This window comes from Micromys minutus (assembly GCF_963924665.1).
Source record: "Micromys minutus genome assembly, chromosome: 1".
NCBI classification, from domain to species: domain Eukaryota; kingdom Metazoa; phylum Chordata; class Mammalia; order Rodentia; family Muridae; genus Micromys; species Micromys minutus.
Window position 1 is genome coordinate 123,500,226 of NC_137969.1, and position 27,810 is coordinate 123,528,035.

Genomic DNA, 27,810 nt, shown 5'->3' on the forward strand with positions numbered 1-27,810 from the left:
CATCCTGTCTCCCTTGAGGTCCTTCTGATTACAGAGGGCTTATTTGTTGGCCAAGTACTTGGGTTGTGCGTTCTTTAATTTCTGCACATAAGTCAATGGGGAATATGGCTTGTTTTATGATATGACAGGATGTGAAGTAATGTTTTAATCTTGAGAACAATTTCAGTAATGCATAGGGTTTTCAAAACTTCTGTGATCCTTGACTATCATCTTTGTATTTGAAGCAGTATTTCAAAAGACTGCTCGGGCCTTTCAGAGTGTATGGCTTCTATCTAAATTGTCAATTTATCTGTGAGTCTGCCATCTTGTACCTTCTTTGCATAATTAATACTGTAAACAATATTAATGATGTTCTTTGCTATTGGACTTGGGAAGGAAAATTTAATTTTAAGTGTATTCTGCAAATAATTTGATAGTTGATTCTGTAAATGTCATTTTTAATGTACTCGTAATTGTTTTCCAAACAACTCCTCTGGCAATAAGCCACATTATATAGCAAATAATTTCTTTATCTTCTTGGATTAAATAAAACAACATATTTATCTCTGTCTTTGTTTGGATTTTACTTGCAGTGACTCACTTTGCCAGCAAAGTGAATTTTAAAAATAAATAATAAATCCGCATGACCTTTTGTTTTCTCACTATATATGAAAAAGAGAAAAAAAAGAATGGATGCAAGCTTAAAACTATGAAATGCCTGGAAGCCTCTTATTAAAATTCCAGAAGATAGACAACAGTGGTCATTTCTTAGGAGAGTCATGACAAGGCTTTGAAAACAGGGTGGCTGAGCTCAGCAGAGGCGGGTTGTCTTTCGCTCTGGAAAATGTAAATCTAAAATCAGGTGTCAGTGGGCTGCGATCTCTCTGTCCCCAAAACCTGGAAAGGATTCTTTCTTACCTCTTCCTGGCTTTTGGTAGTTTGTCAGCAATCTTTGGCACAACTTGCTTTGTAGATGCATCCCAGCATCCTTCTGTCTTCCCAGGGCCATCTACCAAGAGGAAGAGAACAATTATTGCACTAGGGGGTCCACCCTGCTCTGCTGTGACTTCCCACAGACAATCACACTGGCAATGTCCCTCTTTTCAAGCTCACTCTCATTCTGAGATACTAGGAGTAGGGCTTGAGCGTATATATTTTTGAAAGGGGCTGGTCATGGTAGCACGCACCTTTAATCCCAGCTCTCAGGAAGAAAGAACTAGGAGAATTCAAGGTCAGCCTGTTTACATAGTGGTCAACAGGGCCACAGCCTATCTTTAGAAAAGAAAGGAAGAAAAAAACAAAAAGGCATGATATTCAATTTATAATGACTATTTTCTATCAAAATTTAACACACATTTGGATCTGGAGAGATGGCTCAGAGGTTAAGAACACTGATTCACCCTGCGACTTTGAAGTAGTGAAACTCAGGTCCCCTGTTCTTGATCACTCGAAATTCTGTGGAAGAAACAACCAAACCACTAATGTCTAAGTAACCACACTTTCCCTTAGAAACATGGCTCTTTTAGTAACAGAACAAAAATTCTGATTTCTGTGAAGTAGATCACTGTGCATTTGTGTTTGTAGTTTTCAGAAACCCAAATGCAACGAGCCCCCCCACCCCCAAGACAGTGGAAAAGAGGGGGTCAGGAAGAGAGCCCAGTTAGTTGGCAGAAATATTTGTATGGCAAGCACTCCAAATAATAACGGACAATATGGTGGCTCCTGCCCTTAATCCATTCTCAATAGGTTGAGACGGGGTGACGGATGTGAGCCTGACTTCATCAGGGGCAACAGAGAAAGACCCTGCCAAAATGCTTTCATAATCTTTGGTAATGTTGACTACACAATAATATTGACAATATTTTGCTAAATGCAGTAACTAAATTAATTCCACGTGCTTCCCTTTTTCTTTCTTTTATTTTGTTGTTGTTTTGGTTTGGGCTTTAGTTTTGGTGTTTCAAGACAGGGCTTCTCTGTGCAATCCTGGTTGTCCCGGCACTGATGCTCTGGAGATCAGGCTGGCCTCGAACTCACAGAGATCCACCTGCTTTTGCCTCCCAAGCAGTGGGATTGAAGGTGTGAGCCAGCACTGACTGGCTCATGTATTTCTTTCTATTTGCTAAGATATTTTATATCATATCCATGGCTTGTATAACCTTTCTGTTGCTGCTTTATAATGTACTTGAAAGTATTTTGAACAAGCTGACGCGATTATACATCATATAGGTTTTTTATTAGTCTCCATCTACATCCCACAAACTCATATTTTAAAACTAACATTCTATTATGGATTCAACAAATGTGAATCCTTAAAAATATATATATTCGTCAGCTCTAACCAATGCCAGAGGGCTTAGAAAGTAGAGTGTGTCATTATTCAAAGTCCAACTATATGTTCAGCCCCTTCCTATCAGAGAACTGTATTTTCCACCTCATTGATTAAGGATTGATCATTTGATTTCCTTTGGCCAGTAAACTATGAGTGTCTGGGAGTGACAAGTCCTACTCTGAGATTTAAGAGCTGTCATATAACCTACTAAGTCTCTATCCCTGTGCCACAAAGCAAGGTGTTTAATGGGGGAGGGGTAACTCTTTCAGCCTGGCCACTCGAATGAAGACATGACAGAGTAGAACCTCTGAAAATACACAGTCCTCATTAGAACTGCTTCCCCAGGAGACGTCATAGGCAGAGAGAAGGCGGAACTAGTTTGTCATCTGCTTCCCCTCCAGGCAAATGGGTTTCAGCTTCTCCAGTTCAGCAGCTTCACGAGCCGTTCCGCTTGACTCCAGCTTGAAGTTCTATGAGGCTATGTGTCTCCAGTGTGGTTCCCAGAATTATGATGTATATCCATCACAGCTCAACAAACACCTATAGAAATTAATAAAGACCAAGGGCAGGTGCATGTTTTTAGTGACCGGAAGCTCATACACATTTAAAGAACACATTTTTTTTATGCTGTGATCGAACAGCCTAGGGAAGCTATCTACCATTAAGTGGCAGCCACCCCCAGCCCTTAGGTTCTCAAGACAAGATTTCAATATCCGTACAGGCTGTCCACGAGCTTCCAGTTTCTACCCAAGTGTTGGGGAACTGTGAAACCGAGGCCTTGATTGTACAAAATGCATTGGCCGGGGACGTCAAGGACAGACCTTGCCTAGGGGCCTTTCCTTGTTGCCTCTCTGGATCCTCTTCACCACAATGTGAACAACTATATTCACCACAGTCTGCCAGAAGGCTCTGACTCACCACCGGTCCCAAAATGATGAAACCAGTCCGCCATGAGCTGAAAGTTCTTAAACCAGGAGCCAGAATAGAGCTCTGTTGTCTGAAGTCATCTTTCTTGGGCACTTTGCTACAGGGATGAACAGTTTCCACATGCATCCTAGTCACTGAAACTGGGAGTAAGCAAAAGAGAAAGCGCTGTTCCTGAAGGGCTTTCAAGCAATGTATTTATCATTTATGGAATAGTGGAGAGAAGAAATCCTACACAGAGCTTGCTGGGCTATCCTCAAGATTGCTTGAAAGCCACCACATTTGAGGTACATTTTAATAGCAGAAAAAGAATGCTAACACAATAGAAAAGATGTGGTCACCTGCAACTTGGAGTTTAAATAGAACACCAGACAAAGGCCCAGACGTGGAGGCTTACACTGTCTCTAGGACCTCAGCATCCCACTGAATGTTTGCTTTTAAAAGTTGTGGTGGATCTCACTTATTAAGACCTCCATATCAAGCTGCCTTTGCAGACCCCATGGAGCTTACTTTTGCAGGCTGCTAATAGGAGGAGGAGCGCATTCCAGCGAGGTGAGTGACTCAGCACTTAGCAGAGACGCTTTGCGCAGCACAGGGTTATTAATCACTGCTGGGAGTAGGAATGAGAAAACGGATGACTTGACAGTTCAGGAGAACTCTCCTCTATGTCCCCCAGAAAACCGGGGAGAGCCAAGTCATCAATAAGTCTGCAATCAATTCCTGCTCCCTCAGCCAGTTTCTAAGCAGAAGGGGTAATGGCCTGATCTGAAACAACTGCTTCCGTACGTGAGGTGTGTTTTCGAGAAGCTTAGAAAAGATTCGATTAAAGAAAGCCCGGTAACTCTTAGGAATTGTCTTTGAGCCTGAGGAGAGGCTTATCAAGTAGGAAGTCATTGGCAGCCACTGACAAGTGAATTATTAAAAAGAAGCACAAGCTAAAAGTAAAAAAAGAAAATGTATAGGTTTTGCCTCCTCTGGTATCCATCCCTGGTCCTCAAAGAGATACTCTTGAATAATTCCGGTCATTCCTCCGTGGTGAGTGAATGTCCCAGACTTTGTTGTGACTATATTCTAGGACAAGTGGCTGGCTTAGGAATCTTGTAGAAAGAAATATGATGCCATTAGGATGAAGTTTGGATGGTCATATAAAAGCTCAGGGCAAGGGCACTTTGTATGAGTTGACCTTTGCTGAGCTGGTAGAACATGGACTAACGTGGGAGAAACCAGTTTGACAAGGAAATCAGTTTAGGGAGGCCAAGAGGAGACTAAGTCTCTTTGCTGTTCTTCAAACTCTTGAATCCCCTTGTGACTAAAGAAGGGGTCGTCTGTCTCTGCTTTGCCTCACAGTTGCTCTGTCATTGAGCCTTTGATTTCTCCTATGTTGGTTCAGATTTAATTTCTGTTATTGGATCTTTGTTGCAGTCATTTTCCTCCTTAACCATGGGGGACATATTCCAAGGGGCTCGGCAGAGGCCTAGCACTGTAATTAGTAGGACTTAATCCTATATGTGTTGTATTCCTTACTCTGTACACACGTAACTGTAACTGAGTTTGATTTATATAGCAGGCATAGTAAAACATTGAGACTAAAATAGAAAAAGAATCGCAAGAATATACCTCATAAGTTGTGTGTGTGTTCTCTCAAACTATCCCGCTGCAGTGTACCTAGGCTGGGTGTGGTGTCCATGCCTGTAGTCCCTGCACTTGGCAAGCAAAGGCACGTGAGAATTTGTGAGTTCCAGGTAGCCAGTGCTACAGAGTGAGAGCTTGGAGTGGTGTGTGTGTGTGTGTGTGTGTGTGTGGTGTGGTGTGTGGTGTGTGTGTATGTTTGTATGATGTGTGTGTGTGGTGAGTTTGTGTGTGTGTATATGTGTGGTATGTGTATGATGTGTGTGTGTGCTGAGTATGTGTGTATGTGTGTGGCGTGTGTGTGGTGTGTGTGTTTATATGGTGTGTGTGATGGTGTGTGTATGTGGTGTGTGTATGTGGTGTGTGTGTGTGTGTGTGTGTGTGTGAGAGAGAGAGAGAGAGAGAGAGAGAGAGAGAGAGAGAGAGAGAGAGAGAACACCTATGCCTGGAGATGAAATGGGGTAGACAATATTAGGCTGTTATTGACCTGACACTATGACAGGTCAGTACTCTTTATTTTAAAGTGAGATGACATAAACTTGGTCATGTCACTCAAAACAGAGTACAATTTAACTGAAAAATTTCCCCCTGAAGATTTTCTTTTCCTTTTTAAAAACAAAATCCCACATAGCCCAGGCTGGTCTTAAACTCACCGTGTAGTCGAGGACGACCTGATGAAACTCCTCATCCTGCCCTGTGTCTCAAGAGCAGGGATGACAGATGTGCACCATCACACCCAGACTCTTCCAGAGTTTACAGTGTAATTTTTCTACATGGTTGTCTACAAACTGACTTGCAGTTTCACTGAGTGAAACCTCAGATGAGGGAGGTACTACTGTATTGGTAATCAAGAGAATTCCAAGCCCACAAGTTGTATTTAAAGATATCTTGGGTCATCAAGATGGTTCATCAGTAAAGGCACTTGTTGCCAAGCCAGACAACTCCTATGGGTCTGGGGTTACTCAGAGACTCACCGTGGCCATGAATATATTTTAATAAGAAAAGGCTTATTATTTAGGTACTGGCACTAAACCAGGGTTGCACCTGAAAGCACCCCAAGATGCAGCATTTAGCCAAGTCAGCCCAGGGTTTATAAAGGCAAACCCAGCTTGATCATACGTATTTTTGACTAGGTGTAGGCAGGTTCTTATTTTAACATACATGTCTCAAAAATGTTCTATTCATCTTGTTTGAGCAGAGTTTGATTACAAAAGCAAAATTACCAGTTACTCATATGACATGTTATCTTGCGAGAACAGAATATTTTACAAGCTCAGTCAATTTGAGAATGGTCTTCAGCATCTGGGGAAAAGGGGAAATGGGTTGACAGGGTATAGCCCGTATACCCTGAGAAAGCTTTACAAGAGAGAGAGAGAGAGAGAGAGAGAGGTGTGTATGGTGTGTGTGTGTGTCATTTGCCTTTGAGATTTCACACACACAACACACATACATGGTAGGAGAGGCAGGCTAAACAAATAATTAAAAAAATACTAGACAATGATAAGTATTATAAAACAGGGGACAAATTATACACCAGTAACACAGAGAAAGTAACATGTTAGCTGAGATGGGGGGATAGGTAATCTATGCTGGAGATTGTGGGGACCTAAATGTGGACAATGGCCTTAGAGGAAAAGTTTACAATATTCTACAGAGTATCCTCTGACGCCTAGGCAGCCTCTGACTGGCACCTGGGCTGCTATGAATCATGAAAATGATTATACTTCTGAGAGAGTAGGATAATAGAGAGACATGGTTCCAAAGTTGGAGAACGACTTGTCCTCCTGCCCTCTTCCTCTCTCTTCTGCTCCTTTTCATTTCTCTCTATGCCTCTTCTCTGGGTCTCAGCAGATGACGCCCCTTCCCTGTGTACCTATACCTAGCCAGACATGAAATTGTGGAAACCACATGCAAGTCTTCTTTCTTTTCCTTCTCTCCCACACCATCACCACAATCCAGGATTTCATTGCTCTCCCTAGTCGTGTTCAATGGCCTTCCCAAGATCTTTCTAATCCCGACGATGTCACACTTCTGTTTAAAGTTGTAGCTTGGCTCTCTAGGTGGCAGGGTTATGTTCAGAAGTTTTGGCATACATGCAGGCAGAACGCCGTATACATAATAAATCTTTAAAACTATTTTTTAAAGATGGATTTGTTTTTATGTATATGAGTACACTGTAGCTATCAGACACACCAGAAGAGGACATCGGATCCCATTACAGGTGGTTGTGAGCCACCATGTGGTTGCTGGGAATTGAACTCAGGACCTATGGAAGAAGCCGGCAGTGCTCTTAACCACTGAGCCATCTCTCCAGCCCCTTTAAAACTATTTTTAATTAAAATATAACTTTCATCATTTCTTCCCTTTCCTTCCAACCTCTCCCAGCCCCCACATGATGCTTTTCTTAGCACACCCTGCCTCTCTGTAGTCCGAATCTTTCATCCCCCAGACCCAATCACAGTCAGCTCACACCGAACTGTCCTGACTATTCTGTTACTTTACATGTTCTGTTTCCTTATTTGGAACCTCCTTCCCCCTTCATACAACTTCTCCTTTTTCTTCAAGATTTACAATTACGGTCAGAATCTTCCAGGCACTCCTTATTAACCTAGCTTATCGTTGTATTTTATACAACTTTTGCTGTGCTTTCTATTTACTCTACTGTCTCTGGGAAGGTCAGTGTTATGTTCATGTTTTTCTCCATGCGTAAAATGCCTGTCAAATAGCTGATTTCACTAATGCTTGAAATAACTTGAACCACAGTGAATCCCTGTCTGGAGAGATCATAGATATTTCGGAAGCTTCTGTATACGGAAGTTGAGAGATTTTTTTTGAAGCTCGGAAGCCAGCAAGGAAAATTGCCTGAGTCCTGGATAAAACGAAAATTGCTTTGTTGGTTTCACTTTGTAAGTTTCCCGTGGCTCTTAGAACAGGTGGAAGCAAAACAAGAAGAAAAACTGCATTTCCCATCATGCCTCTGGAAATCACTCCGGGTGACTCTCAACGTCCTGCCTGACTCACGCGGAAACAAAAGGATCACTTCCGGTTCTGCAACCCCGGGAACCGGCAGCGTCAGTCGGCCCTTTAAGGTCTTACTTCGAAGCTCCGCCCTCGCTTGGGTCTTTCTGGAAAGGCAGCTTTGGGCTGGACCGAGCGGGACAGGTATGACCCGGCCGCTGTGGGGGGACTTCTGCGGCCGAGGGCTGCACGGGACCGGGTGGGCCCATTCCTCTGGGGTTTAGGGTTCCGGCCGGCTCTGGAAGCAGGTCGGAGGGTCGTCGCCGGGCACTGACGTTTTGCTCTTCTTTGCTGTCACAGCGTCCCGGGCTCCTGTGTGTCTCCCATGGCGGATACGACCCCGAACGGCCCCCAAGGGGCGGGCGCTGTGGTAAGTGAGCGGCCGGGTCGCCCGGCTCCATCAGCAACGGGAGCAGGAAGTGTTGGGAGGGCTAGAGCGTTCTAGAAGCCGCTGCCTGCCGGACCAGGGTCAGGGAGTGGAGTGCGGGTTGAGAGGAGCTGCAAGTTTGTTTCAGAAGCGACCACGGGCAGTTCTGGAGCAGTTGGCCGTCGCCTGTCTGCTGGAGATGTTGGGCCTCCCTGCCCCTTCCCACACCTCCGATCGTCTTTGGCCCTAAGTTGAAGATACCATTTGAAGCAGAGGCTTCAACCCACACGCCTCGTGTGGTGCGCGTAGTATTGCCCTTTGTACCTACTTTAAACCTTTTAAGACATTTTGCAAAGGAAAGAAAGAGAGAACGCGGTGTTTTTCTTTTTGTTAGTTGTTTACTAAGAGGAATACTGCCCTTTTGTAAACTTTATCATTAAAAACCTTTAGTCCTTAGGTTAAAGTTTCGGGTTTTTTTTTTTTAAGCTTTTTACAACCCTCCCTATATACACTTATTTTGCTGAACATTTTGGAAATTCTTGTTAACCCACAAAGATTTAAGTATTATTTTCCACTTCACTACATTTGGGAAATTTAACATTGATGCATGTTTGCCTAATTTGTAGTTCATGGTCAGATTTCCTTTACTGTTCCTTGCCTCTTCCCCTCTTTGGGATGTGGTCATTGTATTTATTTATTAGTCTTGTCTCCTTACTCACAATCAGTCAATGGACATTCCTGTATTCTTTCTCTTTGGGCTTTGAAGACACAGATAGTTTCACAGGTCTAGACCTGTTTTGCAGAAGGATCCAGAAACCGAAATTACACTGTGTCCTTCTCAAGATACAAGAACCATTTTATGTTGATTCTTTCGGGAATTCAGCTGTGATGTTTAAGGGGATATCAACCAATTTGTCATCGTAAAAATAGATTTCTCCCTTTATAATTAAACCGTTGTCTGGCCTAATACTTTGAAACTGAATAATTTGTCCTCAAGTCTTTAGTCCAAAAATACATTAAACTTTTTGTTGTGGTTCCGGAACGATATATATCAGGCAGTTCACTCTTTAAAACTTAAACCAGTCTTTTAAGCTCCTTTATTGTGTAATAGAGTATGCATACATACGAAAGACCCAGATGAAGGGCTGGGTAGATGGGCGCATGTTTATGAGTGTTGCTTTTGCAGAGGACCCTAGTTCAGTTCCCAGCACCCACATTAGTGAGCTTACAATCACCTGTAACTCCAGCTCCATGGGGATCTTCTGGACTCCATAGGTTACTGTATGCACCATACACACAATTTTAAAATAACAAAATCAAATCTTTAAAAACAGATACCTCAAATAATCAGTGACTTGCTAAAGAATGAAAACCCTACACAAATACTTAATTTATTAGGGAGTATCATGTTATGGAGGTCAGAGAACTTCTCTGTGTCTGTGGTGGTTTCAGGGTTCAAACCTCGGACATCAGTCTTGGGAGCATGTACCTTTACTGCTGGGCTATCTTGGCCCATTGAATTGTGAAGAGAGGGCTCTTAACCAACTAAGCAAGTCGTCTCGATTTCATCCTTGCATTTGACTGCTGCTATTGTCAGTCAGCTACATTTGGTGGCATCATACTTTAGATATGATAGAATAAACTAGCAGCATATTTTATTCTTGAAATTGCTAGCATGTAACTAAAAGGCATGTAATAAAATAAACTTGAATTTTAAATGTATATGCTTGCATTTTTTTTCTAAAAAAAAAAAAAAAAAAAACTTGGCACAGACCAAAAAAAAAAAGAGTGAAATTGTTTAAAAGTAGTATTTTAAAACTTCAGATAGATGTATGAATGTGTTTCAAAATCAGCTGACTGGAAGCACCATCTAGAAACAAAACACCACATTTAATGAGGAAATGTATTGTGAGATTCTTTTTTTTATACCCACATATGTCTTGGTATCAACGTTTCTGAGCATTGTAGTTAAGAATATGAAAGCCTCTTTAGAAATCGGTGTGAGGCACTTGTTAGTGCTAAATCAGGTTTAAGTTCTTGCTTTCATGAAACACTTAATCTGGGGTCACTGATACCAGGGTAGCACTTGTGTAGAAGCCTGTCGGGATGCAGAGTAATATGAACTGAGAAGCACATAATTTCATATTTGACAGGCTTATTTCGAGCGCCTCAGTGTGCTAAGCCTTTCGGCATTGCACAGACAAATAGTCTACAGACTAACAAGTCTACAGTTTGTAATGGACTGTTTAGTCCAAACCTACTATTTGATGCTTTATTCAGTTCTGAGTCCTGACTTTTTGGGTTTGGTATTTTTCTAAGAATAGACGTTATAGTTCTCCTGAGAGCCATTGGTTGTTGTTTAAAGTCGTTTAAAGTAGGCGGGGCCCTTATTATAAATGTTGGAATAGCACAGAAACTTCACTGTCGAGATTCTTTCTGAAAGCGCTTCTCGTGCTCTGCACAGCACACGTGAGAGGTGGCTGAGCAGCAAGCGTGAGTTTCCACTTGACCCACAAAAGCCAGTGTGCCAAGGGGTTGTTACCGTAGGCTCTATAGGGATACAAGTGCACAGTTTGTCCTTAGCATGACTTCTGGGCTTAGTTCACCATATTTTTCTTATTTTTTTAAATCCAGCAATTCATGATGACCAATAAACTGGACACAGCAATGTGGCTCTCTCGCCTGTTCACGGTTTACTGCTCCGCCCTGTTTGTTCTGCCTCTTCTTGGGTATGTATCACATTTCTAACTCAGAGCTGTTCGGTCAGCATCAAGGAACTGCTTCTCAGCTTTAGAATCACTAACCTGTAAATGGGATTCAGACTAACACAGAGCCCCATTAACATCAACAGTAATCTAGTAACACCAAGTAGGAGGTTTTATTTCTGGTTTGTGTGACTGCTCATTCAGGACCTGAGGAAGATAGATATTTTGGGTTGAGAAGTTTGTGGATTAAGTTCTTTTTAAGCTGACAAAAGAAGGCTGCTTTAACTTAACTAGTTGGATGTATATTTGAAGGGATCTTTCCCAGAACATGGAGTACATTTGTGTAATTTGTTTTCTATTAACAATGAAATGATTTAGGTGTTGTGCAATTATGATGCAATTCACAAAGGAGGAAGAGACTTGGTAGCTGTTGATGTCTCTTGATAGCTCTTCCTCTGGTAATTTGCAGGTTGCATGAAGCAGCAAGCTTTTACCAGCGTGCTTTGCTGGCCAACGCTCTGACCAGCGCTCTGAGGCTGCATCAGAGGCTCCCGCACTTCCAGCTGAGCAGAGCATTCCTGGCTCAGGCCTTGTTAGAGGACAGCTGCCACTACCTGCTGTATTCACTCATCTTCGTCAACTCCTACCCTGTTACAAGTATCCTTTCAGAGCCGGGACACTGGGCTGCTTCTGTTGGAATTTCCCCCCCAAAATTTGAAATGTAAACTCTGTAGAGCTGTTTTGTGAATTTAAACTTCATCTCTCAATGTTCTTAGCTCTTGTCAGCTTAGGTATTTAACAATTAACAATCAAGGTACACGTGTATACATGAATTCAATGTTTAAATTTTTATTTCATTGATTTTATATCTTGGGGAAAGATGCAAATTTTATTTTACTTACATGTATGTATATGTACCACATGTGTGCTTGATGCCTATGCAGACTAGAAGAGGGTGTTACAGTCCTACAGCTGAAGTCGCAGGGAGCTGTGAGCTACTGTGTGGTGATTGGAAGCTGAGCTCAGTTCCTCTGCTACAGCAGCTGGTCTCAGTCCCAGCCATCTCTCCAGTCCTACAACTGTGTTAGTGATTTTCGACTCCTCAGCTTCCAGTGAACTAGGGACAAAACTAATCCAGAAATGACTTAGTAAATAAATACAGTGAAAACAGTGTGCTGTATGTAAAATAGAAAGGACATAGGCCAAGTGTACTAGTATAGACCTGTAATCCTAGGAAGCACAGGTAGGTTAAAGCCAGCCTGATTTACATAGCTAGTTTCCGGCCAGCCAGGGTTTCATAGTGAGACCTTGTCTCAAAAAACAAGCAAAAGAACCTAGCAAGTTGGCCCAGCAAGTTAATTCTTAGGAGTTGGGAAAGGGAAGTACTGAGTGGTGGTAAGGGCAGGAACTAGTGAGTGGTAAGAGAGGTTAATCTCATTCATAAAGAAACTGGGAATTATGGCAATGTGGGAAAGTGGCCCAAAGTAATCCTACATATGTTTGGGCCTTTGTTCTTAATGTGGTAAATTGTCCTTGCCCCGTCAGTGACTGGCACTTAAGAATAAAATGGTAGCCTTTTCACCCCTTATCTTTTCTAAAGAATTTCAAAGTGACATTGAACCAGGCATGTAATCAGAGCACTTGGAAAATCAACGCTAACCTGGGCTTCCCTGATATCCTGTCTCAAAAGCCAAAAATTAGAAAAAAAAGGGGTGGGGGGCATGAAAAGCTAAAATGACTGCTGTAAGGATGTGTAAACTGTAGACAGAAATGGATTCCTCATGCAGATGCCCTTGATCTCCATGTAGCCATTTGACAGGACAAGTTTGTGAGAGCCAGGACAGGAACCCAGGATCTTGGCTCCTAGCTGAAGGTTATACTTGAGCATTGCCTGTTACTGAATTAGGCTTCAGGTTTGGTGGTGTCAGAGTTTAAGCTGAATTATTTAAGCTTCAGCAGAGTTTCACATAGGCCTTTAAAAGGAGAAGTTTATAGTTTTCAAGTTTAAAAGAGTCTGATTGACTAAAAAGTTTTAAACTGGAGCCAGACATGGTGATGTGTACCTGTAATCCCAGCACCTGGATTCAACAAGGATTACAGTCCTTCAACAAGGAGCAGGGAGAGTTTGAGGCCAGCTTAGGCTACAGAGGAAGACATAGGTTTGTATTTAGAATCTTCTAATTTTGGGCAGAGATACTCTGGTGATTGAAATGAGTTTTTGGATGCTAAGTAAGTTAAGGTTAAAATTATTTTGATATTCAGATTATTAGCACTTAGCAATTTCTATCCATGCCTTACCTTTACCTAGACAAACATAGAATGATTCATTTCTAGTGCTGAGAACATCTTTAAAGGAAAAAGGATTTTTCTGCTTGTGTGGATTCCTGAAGGCCAGCAGAGGGCACCAAATCTCATTAAGGATGGTTGTGAGCCACCATGTGGTTGCTGGGAATTGAACTCTGGACCTCTGGAAGAGCAGCCAGTGCTCTAAGCTGCTAAGCCATCTTTCCAGCCCCAGATTTTTATTTTTATTTATTTTTTTAAAATATAGTTTCTCAAAGTAATGGGATTTAAGCCATTAACTTTTGTCAACAATATAGATTCATAAAAGCACTGTAGAAGACTGTGTTTAAGATGAAATTGGTGCACTGGAGAGATGGCTCGGCAGTTAAAAGGTCTTACCACCCCTGCAGAAGATCCAGGTTTGATTCAGATGGCTATAATTCCAGCTCCAAAGGATCCACTGGGCTCCTAGGGCACCTGCATGTGTGTGTTGGACATAAACTCATGTAGGCATACACAGCTAAAAGTAATAAGTCCAAGAAAACCCAATTGTCCATTGTGGATAAAGTGTTTTCAATCACTTGTGGTGGCCTGCAGTATAAGTTTATTTAGGAGATATTTGTAGTACTTTATTACAAATTATTTTGACTTTCCAAACAGATAGAAAGATTTAGAAAGGAAGTTGTTTCCTTGTAAGTGGCAAACTTCATTGATTCAAAGATAAAGAAAAGCTAAACTCACAGGTAAGTGTTGATTCAACTGTACTTTGCACATAAAACATGGCTATGTACATGTGTGCACAGCACTCAGTCATAAGGCATGTGCATGTGTGCACAGTGCTGGTTACATGAAGCTTTTCCTTAACTGCTTTCTCCAGTGAGCATTTTTCCAGTCTTGTTATTTTCTTTGCTTCATGCTGCCACATACACTAAGAAGGTCCTGGATGTAAGTAAACTCTTGTGTCTTTGGCTTGTAGATTGTAGGCAGTTGGCACGAGTTTGAATTTTAGACAGCTCTCACCTGTATTCTCCACAAACTTGTACATTTTTTTAGATTTGATGATTATACGGTTGAAATGTCACAAAATAGCATTATTTTATAGAGAAAAGATTATTCTTAAAATTGCCTTATAGTTCCCTGAAGTCTGAAATATCTTCACTAAGGTTTGATGAGTTGGCAGAGACGTCGTCTTCACGGTCACTAACGTATGCAGCAGTAGAACCATGGGAAGTGTGTGTTTTGTAACTTTAAGAGTTCTTTTCCTGAATTTTATTTTATGTTTTGAAGCTGTCTCTTTATACAGAGTCCCTGACTAGCCTGGAACTGTGTAGCCAGACTGGCCTCTGCCTCCTGAGTGCTGGGGCTAAAGGTGTGCACCACCATGCCCGGCCCGAGTTTGTGGTTTTTATTATATGTCTTTATTTCTCTAGCCACAGGAGCACCAAGGATTCCATGATCTGTAGTGTTAGTTATCTAAGGGTCGTAGGTATTTTAACTGTTGCTGGATAGTCAGATTTTTATTACAACTGGGGAGAAATAACTACTGTGTATTGCGGGGAGAGTGGAATTTAGCTTTTCTGTGGAAAATAAAGTAAGAATGACAAAATGTGTTGATATGCTTTGAGTTCTCTTGAGAAACATAGACCAAAGCAGGGAAGTGCAGCCAGCAAGTCTCAAAGTCATTTGGAAATACTTGGCCTTTGGTTGTATTACCTGTTAAATATGCAGCTGATTAAATAAAGACAGCCAGCCTTTGGTGTTCAGTAGTTCTTCAGTTTGACCAACCGTAAATCAAAAGTATTTACCAAAAGACAGTGTCTGCACTGAACAGGCTTTTCTTGGCATTCCCTAAACAGTACAGTGAGACAACGGCATGGGTAAATGTATAGAAGATAGGTGTGTGTTGCATGTAAATGTGGTGCCGATTTAATAAGATCTACATATTTCGGTACTAGGGTGACTAATTTGAGTTTTTAGCGATGCCTTATTACTTCTAATGCTTGTTTTCTTTGTTTTAGGCAAAAGGTTCAAATAGTTTACCTTTGTTGAGATCTCTCTTGGATAAATTAAGTACTAACCAACAAAATATTCTGAAATTCATCGCTTGTAATGAAATATTCTTGATGCCTGCTACAGTTTTTATGCTCTTTAGGTAAGAATTCAAATATGCTTGTTTTAAAAGATCGATTGTAAGTGAACATAAAGATACCCACACAGATTTCATCTGCTGGAATCAGCAGTGTCAGCCTGCATCCTCAGGTAGAGCATCCCAGCTGCTGTAGAAAAATCATTGAGTCCTGGGAGAACCAGGGATTTGTGTTCTCTACTTCCAGTGTTTAACCACTTTAGACTTTGACAGTTTTATCCATGTGTATACTAAGTGCTGGTTTTTCCCACCCTGCCACCCCCATCACTCACCTCTTTTCTCTTAATGGGACCCTTCCCAACATGCCCACAGTTCGAGGTTTGATTATTAAGTAAACGTATTTGTTAACAACTTAATGTGTGTGTATAATCCATGTGACCCACTTTTATTTTCCTCTCATCCTTCTTTGTATCTATTCCTCCCTACAAGTCCCCTTCCTGTATTTTTGTTTTGTTATCTACTGAGTTTAAAGCAGGGCCATCTGTGTGATCAGGGGTGTGGCACACTATACACTGGAACACAGTGGGCTCACTAAATTGCCTCTGCTGGCCTTGAACTTGCAACTTGTATCATCTTCCTAAGTAGCTAGCTGCAAGCCTGCACCACAGACTGACATGACTTTCTTTAGTAATCTCTCTTCATACCTCTTACAGATTTTTCTGTAAATTCATCTCTTTCACTTTTCAGAGTTACTCTTTTCTCTGTGAATACTAAGGTTGCCATATGCTGCGCAAGTTGTTGGGCTGTCAGTACCACAAAGCTCAGGAATGATAGACATAAAGGTTTGCATATATTCATGTGTTTGACACAGGCTCTCTGTGTGGTCCAGGCTATGCTGGAGCTTGCTGTATAGACTGGGATGGCCTGAATTCACAGAGATCCTCCTGCCCCTGCTTCCCCAAGTGCTGGGATTAAAAGTTTGTACCACTATACGTGGCTATAAAAATTTCCTTAATAGGTGGTATTCTGATCTAGACTTTAGTTGATAAAACTTTTAACTTGTTTCTGAACCTTGAATTTTTGCATTTAAAAGGAAATATTACCTAGCCTATGTAAGGCTTTGTGTTTAATTTCTAGCACTGTATTAACTGAAATAGATAAATAACAAACTCTTCCTAAATGTTGACTTGCTATAGCTACATTTATAAATTATTCAGCTCCAAAGCTTATACCCTAAAACCTGAAGTCTTAGTGTAGAGTTCTAGTAGGTTTTAACTTCATTGATACTCAGCAGTTGAGAACATTAAGGCACTTACTTAACACTATGGACAAAGCTGTCAGCATCTTAATTTTCAAGAGTTTACCAGAAATATTTCTAAAGATTATTTTTTCACTAGATTTTATTCCTTTAATGAACATGTGTGTGTGGTGGTATACGTGTATGTTTTATGTCTGTATGTAGCTGCGAGAGGTTGACATTGCGTGTCTTCCCTTATCACACTCCAGAGTCTCACTGAACTGGAAGCTCACCAGTTTGCCCGGAGTGGCTAATTAGCAAGCCCCAGAGCATGCGAACTCGGGTCCTCATGCAAGAGCGGCAAGGACTTTAGCCACGGAGTCTTCTCTAGTCTGTTACCCTTTTGGCTCTCGGCTTGTCCGTGCTCCTCTTCCCTCCTAGCCTCTGGTGATTACCGTTTACTCACTCCTTTGAAATCAGCTTTCTAGCCACTGCATTTGAGCGAGGGTTTAGTTTTTCTATCTCAGGCTTATGTACTTTATTTTATATGTATGAGTGATTTATCTCTGTGTGTGTACCGTGTGCTTGCCTGGTGACCACAGAAGCCTTGCATGCTCTACAAGAGTAACAAGTGCCTGTAACTGTCGAGCCCTTTTTCCAGCCCCACTTGTCTGTCATTTAATAGCCTTTTGAGTTCCATTCATTGTTTTCTATGCAGATGATTGATCGAGGCTCATCCTTTTAGGACTGACTGTCATTGAGCCCTGTATGTATAGTTAGGAATCTGTAGCACATCCTTTGTTCATCTGCTGATAGATACTGCGTTTGAGTCTACCCTGGCTGTGCTGAGTAGTGATGCAGTAAGCATGAAGTGCACACGTGATGCCGCTGCTCTCATTTCCTTTGGACACATGTCCGGAACTGGGATGCTGGGAGCCTGAGGTCCTAACATTATTTGTCCATCCCCTTCCCATGGTGTTGGTACTAGTCACATTGCCGCCACACACATCGTTGGCTTTCCTCTGCACCCTCACCACCTTTTTTTCTCATAATTGCTCTTCTGGTGGATGAATTTGTAAACTGCTTTGAGTTTGTTTTTTTTTTTTTTTTTTTAACAATACTATTTTTTAGTGCATAAACATAGACTTTTCTGGTTTTGTGTGTATTTAATGTTGTTCATCAGTATTTTATAATTTTAATTACTTTATTTGTAAAATTTATTTATTTGTCTTTAGGGACCAACTCCACAGCTTTGACACAGCTCTACAGCTGAGACACTTTTTATGTGCAGAAGTGTATTGCATATAGAATACTTAATAATTTAAGTATGTAATTAAATATTCCCCAAACCATAAACCTGAAGTGACCATGCCATCACTAGTCTTTATATACAACCTTCATGGCAGATGCACTATCTGATTAGTAGAGGCTGTATTTAAATACTCTGTATTTAAAGATAAACTACAGCCCGAGTTTATCTTGTATATGCATGTGCATATGTGCAAAGACGATTGTACTGGCTGGTTTTGTGTCAACTTGACACAAGCTGGAGTTATCACAGAGAAAGGAGCCTCAGTTGAGGAAATGCCTCCTTGAGATCCAGCTGTAAGGCATTTTCTCAGCTGGTGATCAAGGGGGGAGGGCCCAGCCCACTGTGGGTGGTGCCATCCCTGGGCTGGTAGACCTGGGTTCTATAAGAAAGCAGGCTGAGCAAGCCAGGGGAAGTAAGCCAGTAAGTAACATCCCTCCATGGTCTCTGCATCAGCTCCTGCTTCCTGACCTGCTTAGGTTCCAGTCCTGACTTCCTTTGGTGATGAACAGCGGTATGGAAGTGTAAGCTGAATAAACCTCTTCCTCCCCAACTTGTTTCTTGGTCATGATGTTTGTACAGGAATAGAAACCCTAAGACACAGATGATCACTGTAAATGTGTTTACTTCTATCCTTCCTTTACCTCCATTCTTTTTACTTTCTCTCTTCCCTTTTCCCTCTTTCTGCTTCCCTCCATCCCTCCCAGGTCTTGGGTGATGGAAGACAAGGCCTTCTTTTGTAGCCCAGGCTGTTCTTGAAGCAGTCCTCCCACTTGCACTTGTTGAGTACCAGGATGCGGGCTCCAAGCACCCTGCTGTGTTTTGGGTTTGTTTTGAAGGAGTTAACCTTCAAACAAAAATCGTGGTGCTTATAGGATGGTTTGCACGACGGGCAGTACCTGCCCAGCTGTCCTCTTAGCTATAGCTTTATCCTTTTCTTCTTTTCATAGTGTTTTCTTTTTTTAAGATTTATTTATTTTTATGAGTACACTGCAGCTGTCTGTAGACACACTAGAAGAGGGCATCAGATCCCATTACAGATGGTTGTGAGCCACCATGTGGTTGTGGGAATTAAGCTTAGGACTTTTGGAAGAGCAGCCAATGTGTTTAACCACTGAGCCATCTCTCCAGCCCCGGCTTTATTATTATATTGGAACCAGTCTAAATATTCCTAAAAATAGGGAGGCTTGTTATATAATGGAAGGAAAATAAGATTTTGGAGTACTTAAAGCTGTAAAAGTAATAAGATGGTGTGTTCTCTGATACATTTGGGGGTATGTGCAAGGACATTATGTGTTGAGCTATCCAGACAATATTAGATTCTACCTTAAGTAGTAATTTACCACACAAATTAGAATAAAAAGTTAAAAATATTGACTTTAGAGTTTATATTATTGCATATGCCTCTATATTTTGCTCTTTAAAAAAGAAAAACTCTGCTGTTGGGATTTTTTTTTTTTTTTTTTTTTTTTTTTGGAGACAGGATCTCACTATATTGCTGTGGCTGTCCTGGAACTCTCTATGTAGACCAGGCCGGCCTAGAACTCCCAGAGATCCACCTGTCTCTGCCTCCAAGTACTGGGATTAAAGGTGTGCACCGCTAAACCTAGCTTTAAAAAAAGGTTGTTTTATTATTATTATTATTATTAATTTATTTTTGTCTGTGTAAGTGTGCAGCGAATGTATAGAGGCCATAGGTCCACTTTATAAGTCAGTTCTCTCCTTCCATCATGTGGTAAGGGCTCTGTCTTGGCAGCAGCACCTTACCTGCTGAGCTATCACTCTGCCTCGCATTTTGCAGTTTTTAAAAGTTGGCCTCTTCAGTTTTTCTTTTGTTTTTCCCCTTTATGTTTTTTTAGGGCAGAGTCCAGTGTAGGCAATATAGCCTCAGCCTCACTATATAGCTAAAACTGGCCCTCTGGCTGCCACCTTTTAAGTCCTGGAATTATAGGTGTGCCGCCATGTCTGGCTGTCCATTATGTATTTTCATAGCTGAGATTTTTAAATGACTAAATACAGTATAATTTACTAACGACTGCTCTGCTGTCTGGCTGAACTTGCAGTATATACATAGTCCCTCCTCCTTCCTAGCCTTGTGCATGCCTGCTGCGCACTCCATCTAGCACGGAGCCATGTCCACTGCTCCGCTTCTGTTTTGGTTTTAGTTATTTGAGTGTCTTAATACAGGTAATTGTTTTAAGAAAGAATTCCACACTTGGTGTTTCATAAAAGACACACACACATGCCTCTTGAGGTATTAGAATTATGTTTTTTAAGCAACAATACTAATTATTATAGGCTATGTCAGTGTACTAGTTAGCCAGTATAATTTTGAGTTTTTATTTGCTCATATAAAATAAGCCTTCCTTTGTGTGGAGAATTTTTAAAGATTTAAAACTTGGGCCGAGCAGTGATACTACATGCTTTTAATCCCAGCACTTGGGAGGCAGAGGCGGGTAGATCTATCAGTCCAATGCCAGCCTGGTCTACAGAGGGAGTTCAAGACAGCCAGAAAACAGTTCTTTGCGGGTGGGGTATAAAATTTTATTTCAGGTGGCATGTGGTATGACATATGCATGTAGTCTCTGAATGCTGCAGTGGGAGGTTCGGGAGTTAGAGGACAGACTAACATATTGAGACCTTGTTTTGAAAAAGAAAACATTGAGCCTGCAAGATGGTTGGACAGATAATGGCACTTGCTGGCCAGCCTGACCGTCAAGAGTTTGAACCCTGGAACCCATGGAAACATAAAAGGAGAAATCTGACTACAGAAGTACCCTCTGACCTTTACACATGGATACCCACCTCAACACACAATCAATCTCTCCTCTCTCTCTCTCTCTCTCTCTCTCTCTCTCTCTCTCTCTCTCTCTCTCACTCTCTCTCTCTCTTTCTCACTCTCTCTGTTACACACACACACACATACACAAATAATGAACAATTTTTTAAAGTACCCATAAAACCCTTGATATTATCAATTGTCTCTACTAATTATAGAGATAATATTTTCTGAGTTTTAGTATATAACATTTTAACATGGATATATTTATAAAAACTTAAGTAATCAATAACACTTTGTTCTTTTCTAGTCGTCTGTATTCTGTTTCCATTGTGAGAGTGATTTTTACCAAAATCAGTCATAGTACCGTTTGATACAGACACATTCTCTCCTTTAACTTGCCTGTGATTTCTGAATGTATATATGAACTAGTAATGTATATTCATCACTCTTGTATTTTTTTTTTTTTTATTTCAGTGGCCAAGGAAGCTTGCTCCAGCCTTTTATATATTATAGATTTCTTACTCTTCGATATTCCTCTAGAAGAAACCCATACTGTCGGTAAGCTTAAATCTCTTTTGTTTAATATAGAGTCCAGAGATAGTATTTATAACTCTTGGAAATTTCTTAATTAAGAGTTTAGAATGTAGAAGGAAGAAGTATCTTTGCAATTTAAGTTAGGCTTTAAAACTAATTGGAGTTAGTGAAAATGTAGTTTTACCTCAGCTAATGGTTGACTCACAGACAGGTCTCCATCCTGATAAATGCACTCTCATGTTGAAAATGAGCTTACTGCAGCTACCCCAGCAAACAGCTCAGCAGCACAGGGCTCCGTAGACTGCTCCTGGCACTGGAGCTGCAGCTGTCTATAACACAGCACTACAGGGGAGATTCAGGCCACACAGTGCTAGCCTGCTGCAGCAGTATAAGTCAGAGTACTGAGGTTAGACCATTCAAAGCTGGGGCCGTTACATTTCTTTTATCTTTTAAGTTGCTTCTAGTGCTTAGGGAATATGCGAGACCTACGCCCCATTTCTTAAGGACTTTCTTAGTTGAAACAAAGATAATATGTGAAAATTTACAAATCAATATACAGTGTTTGCTTCTCAGGCACACTGAAGCTTCCTGTACTTTTTGTTACATGAGGTCTAAAATGCTTATAGCTGTAGGTGGTGGTGCGCGTCTATAGCTGGGTGCTCTGGGATCTGTGGCATTCTCTGCACTCAGGAGCATCCCAAGTGAGGAGTCAAAACTATCTCTGAGGATCCACCAAACTGACTTCTAGTCCAGTACACATCATTTTGTAAATGATATGTATTGTTTGTACGTATGCATGTATAGTACGTAATGAAGGGGTACTTCGTGGGTAGTACAGGTCAGGCAAGGAAAGCCACTTAGCAACACAGCACTGTCAGAAACTGCATCAGGAAACCAGATTCTGTGAGCTCTTGGGTAGGCTTTAGCATGAAAAGAGCTAGTTTGATCTGTATCTCAGTTGTAAGTAACATTCATTGAATGTTCCATGTAGTCATCATTAACTGAACCAGCTACTTCTTAAATTCTTTTTGGCCAACTTTTTCTTGTGCATTTCTTGTGCATTGTTTGTGTTCATTCTTTTTCTTGTGTTTCTGAACAAAACTTTCTTTTCTTACAGGAACTTGTTTAATGAACTGAGGATTGTTGTTGAGCACATTATTATGAAACCCTCCTGCCCACTGTTTGTGAGAAGACTGTGTCTCCAGAGCATCGCCTTTATTAGCAGACTGGCACCAACAGTTGCGTAGTTCAGCATTTAGTTAAGCAGCGTTTAGAAGATTAGCATTATTAGCTGGTAATTCGGATAGGGGTCCCAAATTACAGGTGTAACACTGACCTCAGTTCAATTTACATGATTTATATAAATGCATCTCAGTGCAAAAATAATAATTTTCCTGGCATGTTAAATCAAGCCTTTAACACTTTCTGAGAAAACTTTATTGTACATCACTGTTTGTGGTTATGTAAGTTTATATTTAGTGATAAATGTACTAAATTGTTTTAGATGCTGCTGTACCTACATCATGAAATACATTTATTTCTTTTAAAAAGAATTCTGGGATTTGTTTCATCCTGTTAACGCAAGTTATGTCTGGAATGAGTTCATTATGGTACTAGATGAGTGCGGTATATTTTGAGACAGTATTTTTCATTCTGTAATTTCGGTTGAGATTTGAGCAGAAGCACATCCCCCACAGTTTGAGTTCACAGTCTACTTGTGCTGCTTTCTAAGACAGGTATGTGTAGCTGCACCAGCACAAAGAGGTTCTGTGTGCATCTTATGACCTGTTACCTTCATTTCCATAGTCCATCTGTGGTTTGAATAATGTCTGAAAAATGATTTGACTGTAAAACTCTTTTGGATTAGGTCTCTGGGGCCATGCAGTCATTTACTCTAGAAGACTATGTGACACAGACCTATTAACTAATGTTTATAGATGTCAACCAATAGATTATCAGTGTTGCTATAGTTTGTAGAATGACATAGTTCCAGAATCTTGACTTTAGTTTTCTTGGTTTCTTAGGCTTGAAATTCCCTAGCCATGTGCAGCAGCAGTTCAGATGCCTTTGAAAGGATGTGATTGAAGACAGCATGTGATTACACTTGTATGTTCTGAAATAATGAAGAATATTCTGTAGATGACATGTTTACCCAGCAAATATGATTCAGAGGGTTAATGGAAAGGAGTGTGGGTGGGGTAATTAATGGGCACTGGGCCTGGGAAGGAGTTGAGGGAATAATGGTTGATTTAGCCTGGTAACGCATAGATGACTTGGGGGATTGGATGTATAGAGCATCTGTGATTGATGCTGTATAATATGTTCAGTTCTTTTCATTGAGTTCCCTTCTATTCCTTTATAGAAGTTATTCTGATCCTTATTACTTCTGTTGCATGATTGGAAGTACTGAAAACACTGCACAGGTTTAGGATACAGTGATGTAATGTGGCTTCTTTTTCTGTACCCAGTTCTATCTGCATGTAATTCGGATTTTTCAAATACATTTATTAATAACTTACAACATCAGTTTTCTTTTGTTTAAGTTCTGAATCTATAGAAAGGTGATAGTCTTGGGTAGATTTCCAGAAAACACTACTTGATAGCTTAGCTTTAACCAGCTACTTTTATATTTTTATAATATTTATCCACCAAGTTGGAGAAGCAACCTCATAATATCCAGTTGATTTTTTTTATGTGTGTTCCTAACCTCTGATCACTATGTAATCTGATGGTTTTAAAATACAACTTTGTAGAGCAATAAAGTGACTATCTTGTTATGTAAACATACTGATTTCTAATGATGTTTTAAGACATTGTCTTGAATGACTTCAAGTCCTGGCAGCTAAAGGCATATTTATTTTGATTTTTTTTCTCTTACATTTTTCCCCCAATCTTGGAACATTTTAGATTTATAAGAGCTTCAAAAATAGTTCTGCGAGTGCCCGTGTATCTCTTAGTTACATATTTTTATATTAGCATCTTCTTTTAATTGGTAGAGCATTTATGCAAAGTAAGATATTAACTTTGATTAACTAAATTACAATTGATTTAACTTGGATTAGCTAAAGTACAAAGTGTATTTGTATTTCACTGATTTTTTTCCATTTGTGTTGTATGTATGCGATGTTTGTACCTGGATTGCCTTTTATGTTTCAAGGTCTGTAAGTGAGTTTGTTCTTTATGATAATTGGTCCAAAAGCTTCCCTTCCCTTAAAAGAGCTAATTCATGCTGATTTTAACAAGATTTTTTTTTAACTTTAATTTCAAATGCTTAGTGATAAAATCAAGACTCTTTAATAATATTGCAGAATTTCATTATTTCTGATAACTTGTGCTTGAATGGAAATGTAGATTTGTTCCTTAAGGGAAAATGCACTATACAAATAATATTCTTGAGCCCGTGAAAAGGCAAATTTTATAATTTGAACATTACTAGATGTTAGCTTGCATGAAGTTGTAGTTAGAAATATTACATCCTGTGTGAATATGTACAGTCAGCTGATCTTAATCTGAAATTAGTGTTTCCATGTGTGGCCATCGGAAAGGAAGACATGGTAGTGCGTAAGTGGATGTAGCAGGAGAAATGTAACTGCATTACTGAGCAGATTAAAGGAAGTTGATCTGTCATGTAGAATATCTAGTGCTCAGACACTAGGATAGCGCTACCTTCACACAGTCTGTTTTCCAGCAAGCATTCTGTTTCTGCCGTATGCTTCATCTCTCACCCACTTGGCTGTATTTTAAGCCACTGTGTCATTTCTTCGGTATAATTTGTCTGTAAATTTCCTTGAAATTTCACTAAGAGATGCTTTTGGAGGAAAGACAAGAGAAGAAGCTAATTTTAAATATTAAGTTGAAATGCTTGTATATATCCCTGACAAAGAATGGCAAGGCAAGCTAGTAACAAACCTGAAGTTGTAGAAAATTAATGGATGCTGTTAAATAAGAATCGCATAGTCTCAGTAGGTCTAAGGATGGAAACAAAACTTGAGTTAGGTTCGTAAGTTTAGTGACTCTCCTGGAAAGGAACATGAATGCATATAGAATAAGGCAAAGCTGGGGTAAGGGCTCTGAACATTTCAGATGGGAAGGTGAGCACCTGTGGCTGTGGTTAAAAACAAAACAACAATAAAAACTGCTCATCTAGTGTACTGGAATTTGTATTGATTAACTCACCTGGGGAGAAGATAACTGGACGGTTAGGTTGTGATGGGCAGGTGTCACTGTTTCCTTGGGTAGTCCCATTTTTCAAGTTGGGTTAGAAGATTATGCTATGCTACTTAAGTGCTCAGTATACCATAACACTAAGTATCTTAGGTCTCTGACCCCTTTCGTTCAGTAGTGGGCAAGTATTTGGTAAATTTAGCTGAGAGATGGGACTGGGGCTTGACCCCAGGGCCCCTTGTCTACCACTGAGCAATAGTCCCAGCTTACGAGTCCATTTTATAATAGTAAAACATTGAAAGGAAGTGCACTGTCAACACGAGGCAGTGAAACCGGCAGTCGGGGGAGGCGTGTGTGTTACTGTCTCTCGTTCTCGGCTGAAGTCATCCAAGCACATAAATGTTTAGACTTATTCTTTGCCTTTCTCAGATGTCCAGAGAAATGACCATTTTTCTCATACAAGGAGATGGAATTGTAATTTTTTCATGATTATTTGGTAGGTACAGTACACTAGATAGAATCCATTAAACTATGACTGAGATTTTTCCCCTGTAATATGAAAGCACTTGAGGGTTTGGATGCTATATCAGTAATACTGCTGGGTTTGAAAATCTGAGTGTAGTTTTATAAAAACAACAGATTTTCATACCACCACTGGAATTCCCTGGATCAGGGGAATTCAACACGGGCAGTGTGTTGGTGTAGCTCAGCAGACAGTATTCTAGAGGCACTGCATACCATTGAAAGCCCGGAGTTGTTTTCCAATGGCTCTTTAATGCACATGTCTTTTATAGCTTGACTGCAAAGACATTCTTGGAGCTGGTGTCAAGGATAACAAAGGAGCTGCTGAGAACTTCAAGGTTTCCTTTTAGTTAATCAATATAATTTTTGTGATGGCACTTAAGTGGCTCGTTCAGACTGGATGAGTTCTCGGGTGCAGGCCTCTTTCTGTGGCCTTCCTTTTGTGTTGTAGGTGCCATGCACCTGGCCCACGTGTATGAGGCAGTAGTGACAAGGCAGCTTGCAGTGTCCTTTGTCCCTGAGGGGCTTTCTCAGAAAAGCCCTAGGAAAAGGACTTGATAGCTGCGTTTGCTAGGCTGTTGGAGAGAGAAGGGCACATCTCATTTTCCTTCCCTCCTTTTTCTCTCTGAGACAGGGTTTCTCTTTGTAGGCCAGGCTGTCCTTGAGCAGATCCTCCTGTCTCTGCCTCCCCCTCTTATCTTTTCTAGTGTTTTAAAGGTACATTTTAAAAATAGGCTCAGCAACTAACCTTGTTCATAACATTTAGTTCCAAATGTTTACTGCTTTTTGTAACTTTAAGAACAATTCCTTTTGACATTAGTTTTTGTCTACATGTGTATCTGTAAGTTGAGACCAAAAGAGCAAACTCTTGGGCAGGCAGCACTTACGATGTGTATATATTGGAACAAGCACACAAGGGTTAGAGATTAGCAGTACACATAAGAACTGTTTGGGTTACAAATGCATCGCCTCTGGTACTTGATACAGTGGCATCTACTGAGCTAAAAAAATGTGTATAGACAGTCGGTCAGCACTTCTTACTCACTTCTCTTGAATTGGTTTTTAATATATTGTAGAGGTTGGGGAGTTATATATACTCTTCAAGCCGCTATTCTCCTGCCTATAAATGTATAAAATAAATTGAAAAATTCATCATTCCCCTGTATTCAAGACCAAAGCACATAATGCTAATGTAGGGCTCAGAGGGGAAATATAGTTCTCCTGCATATTTGAGAAAATGTGGAGTCCTTTGGAGAAAATGTAATAAACATAATAATCGCAGCCTGCTGACACTAAGGAAAAAGGCCCACATTCGCTTTCTTTTATGCAGCAATTTACTGGTCCCTGCTGATCTTCAAATTGGATCACTGTAGTAAATTATCCATGCTGGTCCTGGTGGAAGTAAGCCCTAGGATCCATATTTGTTTTGTGTTCTGCTTAAATCAGCAAGAATGATAAATTTGATGGTGTGAAATTGGAAGTATCAAGGGCTTTCTTTGGTGACTGCACAAAGTCATGTCTCCACCTGGAATTTATTGTGACTTTTTTTTCACTGTATGTGCTTTGTATGTCTTAATATTTATTTCAATACAAATTAAATTGTTCTTCCTTCATCTATAATGTTTTACCTAACATTTTATTGATGTAAAGCCAAATTGTATAATAAAAGTCTTCCTGGATTTAAGCAGGTTTAGAAATGCTATGTTGCACAAGTACGTTGACAGACAGAACTCAGCTTTCTTTTGTTCCTAATTGCCTGTTGTATGCGTCTGCTGCCCCGTCCCACAGATCATAGCGATACTGTGCCGCTGCTGATGCTCTTCCGTGGGAAAAGTGCATGATACAGTGCGTGCTGAGAGATGACACTGGATAGCGCAGTTGCTTGGCTCTGTACACTCTCATTTCTTGAATGAAGTGTGTATACTTCATTTACTCTCAATAT

The 27,810-nt window shown here is 40.5% G+C and overlaps 1 protein-coding gene across 2 annotated transcripts; it reads left to right on the forward strand.

The window, feature by feature from the left end:
* Positions 1-7,911: 7,911 nt before the first annotated feature.
* On the forward strand, positions 7,912-26,960 carry TMEM33 (transmembrane protein 33). Of its 2 annotated transcripts, XM_080908273.1 has the most exons (9): positions 7,912-8,023; positions 8,180-8,249; positions 10,881-10,975; positions 11,421-11,608; positions 14,112-14,179; positions 15,253-15,386; positions 21,123-21,206; positions 22,300-22,420; positions 23,207-26,960. In XM_080908273.1, the coding sequence occupies exons 2-9, from the start codon at positions 8,205-8,207 to the stop codon at positions 23,210-23,212; spliced, it is 741 nt and encodes a 246-aa protein (XP_080764399.1). In that variant the 5' UTR covers positions 7,912-8,023; positions 8,180-8,204; the 3' UTR covers positions 23,213-26,960. The 2 variants fall into 2 exon arrangements, with proteins under 2 accessions (XP_080764399.1, XP_080764398.1); XM_080908272.1 differs by having other exon boundaries at positions 22,300-26,960.
* The last annotated feature ends 850 nt before the right edge of the window (positions 26,961-27,810 follow it).